The sequence below is a fragment of the Myotis daubentonii genome, chromosome 8 (assembly GCF_963259705.1).
Source record: "Myotis daubentonii chromosome 8, mMyoDau2.1, whole genome shotgun sequence".
Classification (NCBI taxonomy): Eukaryota; Metazoa; Chordata; class Mammalia; order Chiroptera; family Vespertilionidae; genus Myotis; species Myotis daubentonii.
Genome location: NC_081847.1, coordinates 54,813,274 through 54,822,497, shown reverse-complemented (window position 1 = coordinate 54,822,497; position 9,224 = coordinate 54,813,274). Strand labels below are relative to the sequence as shown.

The 9,224-nt window shown below is 54.5% G+C and overlaps 1 protein-coding gene across 2 annotated transcripts in view; it reads right to left on the bottom strand.

Annotated features, from left to right (window-relative positions):
- Window positions 1-2,782: 2,782 nt before the first annotated feature.
- The window catches only part of SALL3 (spalt like transcription factor 3), a 19,479-nt gene continuing 13,037 nt past the window's right edge, over window positions 2,783-9,224 (bottom strand). Inside the window, exons 2-4 of one of the 2 annotated variants that reach the window (XM_059706402.1) lie at window positions 6,979-9,224; window positions 6,422-6,762; window positions 2,783-4,700 (exon numbers count right to left, since the gene is read on the bottom strand). The exon at window positions 6,979-9,224 is cut by the window's right edge and continues 700 nt beyond it. In XM_059706402.1, coding sequence (XP_059562385.1) covers window positions 4,269-4,700; window positions 6,422-6,762; window positions 6,979-9,224 — 3,019 coding nt within the window. In that variant the 3' untranslated portion in view covers window positions 2,783-4,268. Of the gene's footprint in view, window positions 4,701-6,421 lie in introns of both variants that reach the window. The other variant, XM_059706401.1, reaches the window with a different exon arrangement.

The window sequence follows — 9,224 nt, the reverse complement described above, 5'->3', positions numbered from 1 at the left end:
TCCGTTCTTACAGACAAGGAGGCGGAGGGAAGGGAGGGGCTGAAGCTGTCACATTGCACAGAGAGGCCAGCCTGGCTCTGGTGGCCCGCCTGTGGCCACCGCGGAGCAAGCCCAGCTGGGCCACAGACCAGGGGACACGCCCCCCCCCCGCCCCCCCAAGCCTGTTAACTTGGTACAAACACGTGAACAGAATGGTAGGAAAATGCCTCTAGGGTGATTTCACTTTAAACGTGTCCTTTCTTAGAAGAAAGCTGAAATAATGCTTACTATTTCCACTTACGTGGAAAAGGGGAATTGAATTTTCTTCCCAGTTTTGTAGAGTATTTTGCAGATCAGGTTTTACGGTGGCTTGAAGTCAGCAAACAGGCCTGTTTTCCATGTGTCCCCAGCAACTTGCCAGAGGAGAAAACAAGCCCTCCCTCCTGACCCCAGTCTGGGAATGGGCGAGTGAGCCTGGACTTTAACACAAAGGGCTGAACCTGGAAGCCCACAGGGTGGCTGGACGCAGAATTCCACGTGTGTGACATAGTCACCTGCTGCAAGCACGCAGGAGGGAAATGAGGGGTCTGGACTTGTGTGGCATCAGGCAGACAGCCAGAATGAGTGCAGTGATTTGAAGTTGGTTGGGCTGGAAACATTCATGCAGCCTCGTAATAAAGAAATGCCCCTGATGTGGCCGTGACCCGATTCTTTGTGAGGCTTGAGCAGGAGCCGCTGTGTCTGCCAACCACAGGAGAGAGAGGCAGGCAGGGAACCCACACGCCTTCAAGCTGCCACCGGGATGAAATTAAACAGCGGAGAGTTTAAGAACAATTGCTTTTTGGCCCTTTAGCAATACTTTTTAATTGGTGTTAAATGTTAACGGTTCCTGTAATGCACTTAGAACAGAAACATATTTAAATAAATAATATTTAGGGATGGCTGGCATTTCTGATTCTTTGTTGTATAGTCTAAGCAACCAGGGTTGATGCTACAAAGTAGCAAATACCCAGCGCTTATGAAGCTGAGCCGCCTCTGGTTTTACATTGGAGATATTTCTGAAATAAGAAGTATAGCCCTGTCTCCTCGGTCCTCTCCCCACAGTTTAATTTATATTAATTGTTTTAAATGGTTATAGACATTTTTGCTATTTTCTTACCATTAAAAAAAAACCAAATCTACTGATTTAGTCACTTTCTATCCCATCATTTCTAGACTAGCAGTGAAATCAACATGGAATTAATTCCTAAGGCTGATGACAGGTTGGGAGGGTGGCCCGGGCAGTTCAATTAGTGGTTAGTACCTTGTTCAGTTCTTTAAAATCACCTGGCACTTTCCAGGTAAAAGTTACTGTGGCTCCTAGGTATCAGTAGTTACTAAAGAAAAAAAAAAGAAAATGGATTATATATGTTGAAATCCAGGAGCTATTAAATATTTAAAGTTGTAAGTCTTATCAGATGTTATGGGTGAGGTAAAGCTTCTTTTAGAGTCGAGAACATCTTCCACCGGGAATAGCGGGGCAGGTGCGCCCGCGGTTCACAGTGGCACCTCCCATTCCAGGTCCTTCCTGCACAGCTGCCTATCTTCCCAGTGACTGGAGGAGGCACTATCCTCACTGGGAGCTGACGACGGGAAAATCACTGAGCGCAGTCATTTTTGGACACTGCCAACAGCCTCTAATAGGCATTTTCTACGCTACCTGTTCCATCGTAGGTGAAAAAAAAACCCACAGTCAGGAGGCTGCCTTTTTATTTTAGAAAAAAGGAAAAACTAAACATTTCAAGACCAATCAAGATACACAGAGATACTGCTTACATCTGAGCAGCCCACCCACACTGACCTTCCTCAGAGAAACACCAGGGATGTACACACCCCCCCCCCCCCCCGCATAAGTGAGGCCATCACCTCAAATTCCATTGCTTCAATTTGAATAATCAAGGAACGTGATTCAGAAATAGTAGGACATCCTGCATTTTATTTAACTCCATATGACAAAATAGGAACCTAGACTAAGACATCCATTTTGATCAGCAGGTGTGTTGAGCCACAGATTTCGTCATAAAAAATATTGGATCTAGGTAACAATTCCCGCTGCTTCGGGGAGGCCCTGGCCCCACATGGCACGCCAGTAGAAAAATAGTGTCTCTCTTCACCATGCAGAGAGGGGCGGCCTCGCCCTGAACACAGAGGGGTCAGTCTCGCGGTCCTGTCACGAGCCGTCTTATTTACACACTTTACATTTCTCTGAAGTTATATATACACATCCTCTTGGGAGGAGACAGAACCCTACACGGGATCAAATACTAACAACAAAAAATTCACGGCAAAAAAGGACACAGATAAATAATAAAAACATTCAACTGCTGAAACACAGCTACAGGAAGCCACCTGTTTCTTTTCCCAACGATGCTGAGACAACCCCTGCCCCCATCCCACGAGGAGGGGCGGCGGCACTGGTGGGGACACGACCCCATCCCTCAGAAAACAGGGCTGTGGAGCGAGTTCAGAGTTCATCCTGGACAGAAACAAACTTCGCAGTCTGCTTTGTTATGATTCGTCCACACTGTTCAACGATGTGATCTGCCACTGCTGTGGGTGTGTTGGAAAGATTGTCCTATTTTTCTGTTTCAGCTGAGTCGCTGTCTGATTCCTTCTCAGGGCACTGGGACCCGACCTCTCTGGGACAGTGGTGCTGGAAGAAGCCCATAGTCTCAGACTGCAGCCTGATCCCAACACACAAAATGAGGTAGAACAGGCAGCCCCGCCCCCACCGCCAGCCCCGCCCACCCACCCACCTGGCTGCAGGGCGGGTCCTCACTCAGGCCAGGAAGTCACCAGCTGAAACTGGTGTTCTGAGAAATCCGATGACACTGTGCTTTGTTTTCATCTGAGAAGGTAACAAATCCACCAGGAATGGAGCGAATTTCCCGGTTAAAACTGATTACCTGCCAGACAGATATTTCTCCCCAGTTTAGGGACACGAGGACCCGTGCTCGCGGCAGGCAGGGCTCCCTTATGGGTATGTAAGACAGAGATAGAGATAACAGTAAGATTGTACCTACACAGCCTCCTCTTACCTCCTGGCTCCCACGGTTGTCCCTTCCTAAGATGAATTCATCAAAGTTTCGTTAGAGGGGGTCAAGTTCTTAAATGCGCTTTGTAGAAAAGTTACGTAAGTCATTTTAACTGAAGAAATGGCAGGCCCTAGATTACTGCGGAACTGAGAGGTCTGGGTGGCTTTTCTGTTTTAAGTAGCATTGATTTCTCATGTTGTCTGACCTTAAAACAAGAAACAATAAGTCTTTCCCCCTCATTTTCCTTAAATCAAAGTACTATTTATAAAATACTTTACATCTTTTTAAATCTTCAAATTATAGACAACCTCCCTAATACAAAATACTAAAAGTGCAACAGTATAAATTAAGAGTTTGCAACCACATTATACAAACATTACCTCTTTATTGTACAGCTTTGATACGTGAAATATTTACTCACAACGGTTTATAATGTTGTGAATAATTTACGGTGACGCTCGTCTGTAATGGGTTCCCAGTCGCTGGGCCACAGACCACACTAGAGAACAACTGTCCACATAGCAGCTACAAACATTTAAATAAAAATAAAAAAGGCTTGTTACTGACAGGTACTTGCACACAAAAAAGCATGCTATCTTTCCCAGTGGAACTTCACAATGTTGCCTGCATTGAAATAACCCACTTATTTATAGTAAAACAAATCTTGCTTTCAAAAAAAAAAAAAAATCACACTGCCAGATGTATTCTGCAGTACGAAAGCTACCTTTCAAGTTGGGGCTGCATGTCTGTTACCCGCATAATCGTAACATTATAAATACTACAGACAAAGGTACAGTCATAAGACACGATGTTGGGAGGGCGGGACCACGTCTTTAGGATAAGAGTTCAATGTCTGTTTTGAATGAGTGTCGCTGGAATACGGCAGGGGACCCCCAGGTTCCCTCCCAGGGTTATTAGGTTTCAGGAGAAAGACAGCGGATGTGCTCGGAGCCCTTTCTGTTCCCAAGGCGGTTTTCCAGGGACTTCTGATTTATGTTTATTTAAAAGGTTGAAGAATTCTCAAGAACAGTCAAGCTCACTGAGAAAGGACCATGCAGCGCTTACGAGACGACCTTCCAGCAGCCACACAGCGAACGAATTTTCTGCCATGGGGACAATTTTAAGGAGAACCCGGGTACGGCAGGTGTGTACCTGACGGTCACACATCACAGTGTGTAGGAGGGACAGAACGGCAGATGAGCTGCCTTGCGCAGGCTAGTTAATCCCGATCTCCTTGTTGTCCTCGATGAACCTCGTGAACGGCCGGCTGGCCCCCGTGTCGGAGCTGGCTTTGTCCAGGCCCACCATGGGTGGGCTGCTGCCCGTGCGAGCCTTGTCCATGCCGGCAGCCAGGGAGCCCACAGGGGGCATGGCGCTCCCACCCAGACTCACCGGGAGCTGGGGGATGCCCCCATTCTGGATGACGGAAATCTCATTGTTCTTCATGGCCAGACCGTTGGTGATGGCCGCCGCATACTGATTCCAGAAACTGGGGTCCACGTTCATGGCACGCGCTGCCAGGTCCTTCTGAAACATTTCCGAGAACTTCAGGGCATCGCCCCCCAGCAGAGCCATGGGGTTTTCCACCGACAGGCGGCGGCCCCGCCTTGCAGGGGCGTTGTTCCACATGTGTGTGCCCATGTGCACCTGCGTGGAAGACAGGGCGACAATCAGTGAGCAAGCAGCACGAGGCAGTGTGCCTGTGGATGCATGCCCCACTGCCATCCACACACGCGTGACTCACTTAGAACTTGTTTCCATTTCCGTTCCCATCCTACTAGTAAGCCAGTCCATATGAGGCAAACTTTTCGGAGCATCTTATGCTTCAACTAGAGGCCTGGTTCACGAAATTTGTGCACCCGGGGGAGCAGGGCGGTTTCCCTCAGCCCGGCCTGTGCCCTCTCACAGGCCAGGAGCCATCAGTCGGACATCCTTAGTGCTGCCACGGAGGCAGGAGAGGCTCCTGCCACTGCCGCTGCGCTCACCAGCCGTGAGCCCGGTTTCTGGCTGAGCAGCACTCCGCCTGTGGGAGTGCACTGACCACCAGGGGGCAGCTCCTGCTTGAGCGTCTGCCCCCTGGTGGTCAGTGCGCGTCATAGTGACCGGTTGTTCTGCCCATCGATTTGCATATTAGCCTTTTATTATATAGGATATGATTTATTTTTATTCAATACAAAAAGCAAAACCAGCCAATGCATTAATGTTTCTTCCACTTGATGAACTTGATAGAACACCTTCCCCTCCCCAAGGTGTGAGATGAAGACCCCCAGAGGATGTTCCAAAGCTCAGGGCCTCTTGGCTCCTGAGCCTGGCATTGGGGGCCTCTCCCTGCCCCATTAAGTCTTCTCATATGTGAAACTCTTGGCTCCACCCTGCCTCCCTCCCAAACACAGAGGAAGCATCCTGGGCATCTCTGGTCAGCAGAGACCTCAGTAAGTAGAAGCCACAGGAATTGACCTTTTCAGGCTCTGAAGAGGTCACCAAGACCCCAGCAGGCTCCTGGCATGGCCGCAGGGCAGCACATTTAGCTGAGAGTGGGACACTGGCCTCCACATGTCACCTAGTGCCTGCCACACACTCTACTTCCCAGGGAACAAGGATGAAAGGCGGGAACTGAGCTATGAACACAGCACCAGCTCTTTGGTCTGGCCTTGGGCTATGGGCTTCTCACCAAATGACCATGGACCCTCAGTAGCCACAGGACAAGCAACAGGACCAGCTTCTGGCCTGGGGCAGGATGTGAATCAATTGTATCACGGGGAGATGTTTAAAGCCCAGCTTGTCCTGCCATCAGTGTTCCACAAGATTCTAGACAGCTGGGGCCTGGGCCTGCCCACCTGATACGGTGTCCATCACCCCAACAGGCTGCCGCACTGCAGAGGCTGCACAAGCCCCCACGGGGAGGGGAGATGCTCTACAGTCGAACAGCATGCACACATCCATAACTGTGAGCGTGTGCACCTGAGTGCACGCATGGCACACACACATATGCAGGCGGCACACGCACACATGCAGATACCACACAGTACACACATACTATACACGTGCACACTACACACATGCACTCTCCCACATACACATTATACACATGCAAGGCACACACTACAGGTGTGTACACACACTGCACACTCGTGCATATACATGCACACCCTGACCTACACGTGCACAGCCACCCACACATGCACACACCCACCCACACTCACACTCTGCATGTGTGCACACACCACAGGCGCTCACATATTGTTTTGCGTGGGCTCTCCAGCCGCGCCTCCCTGTGGCCAGCGGCAGCCCCACCTGCCACACCTCTGGGAGTGGAGGGCATCCCTGGTGTCCCCAGGGCTCGGGGGGGCCCCAGCCTGTTCCCTCACCTTGAGGTTGCCCTTGGTGGTGAAGGCTCTCCCGCAGATGGTGCAGCCGAACGGCTTCTCCCCGGTGTGGGTGCGCTCATGGATCTGCAGGGCGCTGGCGGAGGAGAAGGTCTTCCCACACGACTGGCAGTTGTGCTGCTTGGGTGTCCGGCGTGGCGGGGGGGCCAGCATGGGCGCAAGGCCGGGGCTCATCACCGCCTGCGGCCCGGTGGGCACCTGGACGGCGGCCGGCAGTGGCGGGCCCTCACCCAGCGTGATGGCTTTGCTGTGCCCATTCACCTCCATTTTGATCATGGCAGGCGCGGAGCCGGTGACCAGGCTAGGCGCGCTTTGGCTGGGACCTAGGGCAAAGTTGGGGTCAAATAACGGAGAAGGCAGCCCTTTCAATTTGTGGGTCAGTAAGTGCTGTTTTAAATTACCCATAGTGGAGCACCCGCGCCCGCAGACCGCGCAGATGAACGGGCGCTCCTTAGTGTGGCTGCGGTGGTGGATTTGCAACGCACTCCTGCAAGCAAAAGGCTTGCCACAGACACGACACATGGTGCGCTCACACTTACCCCGATCTCTGCTCAGGAACAGTAGGCTAAAGGGGGCCTCCTCCTTGATGGCCAGCCGGCCAGGGGGGGCGGACGTCAGGTCCAGCGCGCCTCCATTTTCGGGGGCAGGAGGTGGACTGTCCGGCCTTTCCGTCTTTAGCGGAATGTCCTGTGGCTCCTCATGGTTGCTGAGGCCTGGGGACTTGGAGGGCAGGCTCTCGCTGTGGCTGTGGACGGGGGACAGGGCCTGCATGGAGGATGACGATTCGGACAGGGCCGGGCTGCCCGCACTGCGGCTCTCCAAGTCGCCCACTGCGGACGAGGAGTCATTGCTGAGGCGGTCGCTGTCCCCGGACCCGTTCTCCATGGCCTTCAAGGCAGTCAGCTGCGGGCAGCTCATGACGGAGTCCATCATCTTCATCTGGTTCTCCAGCGCGGCAATGCTGGAGATGACAGACGGGGGCGAGGGCGGGCAGGAGCCCGAGTAGGGCAGCAGCGGCTTGGACGGGTCGCTGGCTGCGTCCTTCAGCTCCACGTCCTCCTCCATGGAGTTCTCATCCACGTCGTCCTCGAAGCTGCTCAGGACCTCGGCAGCCTTGTCGTCGTAGGGAAGCTCGGCGTCCATGGCGTCCTGCAGGCCCTCGGGCAGCGGCGTGTTGGGGATCTGCCCGCCCATGTGCATGCGGATGTGCTGCTGCAGGACCACGGCGTTGGTGAACTTCTTCTGGCAGATGGGGCAGGAGTGCTGCACGCGCAGCGGCGGCTTCGCCCGGTGCACCCCGAAGTGAGTCTTCAGGTTGCCCTTGGTGGTGAAGGCGCGCCCGCAGATCTTGCACTTGAAGGGCCGCTCCCCGGTGTGCGTGCGGTAGTGCATCTTGAGGGCGCTCTGGCAGCTCAGCACCCGATGGCAGATGACACACTGGTTGGGGTCGGTCATCTTCTTGTCGATGTTCTCCACCAGCTGCTGCAACTTGGACGTCTCCGACGTCTGCATGGAGTCGAGCAGCCCTCCGAAGGGAAACTTGGCCTTGAACTGGTCAGAGCTGGCCACGAGGACTGGGCTGCAGAGGCCAGTGGAGATGCTGTTGTCCGTGAGGGTGGTGGCCGCCGATGTGGATGTGGCAGAGACCTGACCGCCGGAAGGGATGTCCCCCACCCTGGCATTTGCACAAGGCAGGCTCACAGGCTCGGTTTTGGTCAGAGAGGACCCACTGAGCACAGGCTGTGGGGACTCGGCGGTCACTGGGGGACCCGACTCAGAGGTATTGAGGCCGGGGGACAGAGAGGGGCATTCGCTGGACGCAGGCGAGGGCCGCTGAGGGGAGCGGCTTGCAGGGGTGAGGCTGGGGGAGTCGGCGTAGCTGCCAACACCCGGGATGGTGGGCGGCAGCTGCAGCCCCACCGACGTGGGCACCGTAGGCAGCACGGGCTTACTGTCTAGCCAGGTGGTGACGGGCTTTTCTGGGGGCAGTGACATGCCATAGGGAATCCCGGAGCAGGTGGGCACATTGTCCAGGTACTCGGGCACGGGGTAGGGGTTCATCTGGATGTGGGGGTACTTTTCCTTGTGCCTCTGGAAGTGCACCTTCAGGTTGCCCTTGGTGGAGAAGCGGTTGCCGCAGATGTTGCACTTGAAGGGCCGCTCGCCCGTGTGGGAGCGCAGGTGGATCTGCAGGGCGCTGTCACTCCCGAACACCTTGGCACAGAACCTGCACTTGTGCTTGAAGAACGGGTCCTCGGCGCTGGCCTTGGGCTCGAACACCGACACGTTGGGGGGCTTGCCCTTGCGATGCTTCATGAGGGCCGACAGGGGGTCCAGCGCGTTGGCCGTGGCCGCGATGCTGACCAGCGGGTTGGGGAAGATGACGCTGCTGGCGGAGGTCTGAGGTAGAAGAGGGTTTGGCAGGCTGGGCGCTGAGCTGAGCAATGTGCTGGGCCCCAGGGTGGGTGGCGTGGGAGCTTTCTGCGGCTGCGAGGTGCTGCTGGAGGCACTGGCCACCGAGGCTGGGGCAGCGCAGGCAGAGGCCACGCTGGAGGATGCTGGCCCGCTGGACTCAGGGACCAAGGGACCCCCGCTGGGTATGTGGGGGGTGCTCGCCCCAGATGCTGGCTGTGACAGTGGCTGGGCGCCCTCATAGGCTGTGGACTGGGCAGCAGGGCCTGGTGCCGTGAGGACATGGGCAGCCCCGGTGGGCAGCTGCAGGGCCGAGTGTGTGGCCAGCCCTGGGAGCTGGCTGGAGGCAGGAACAGGGGCGCCCTGGGCCCCC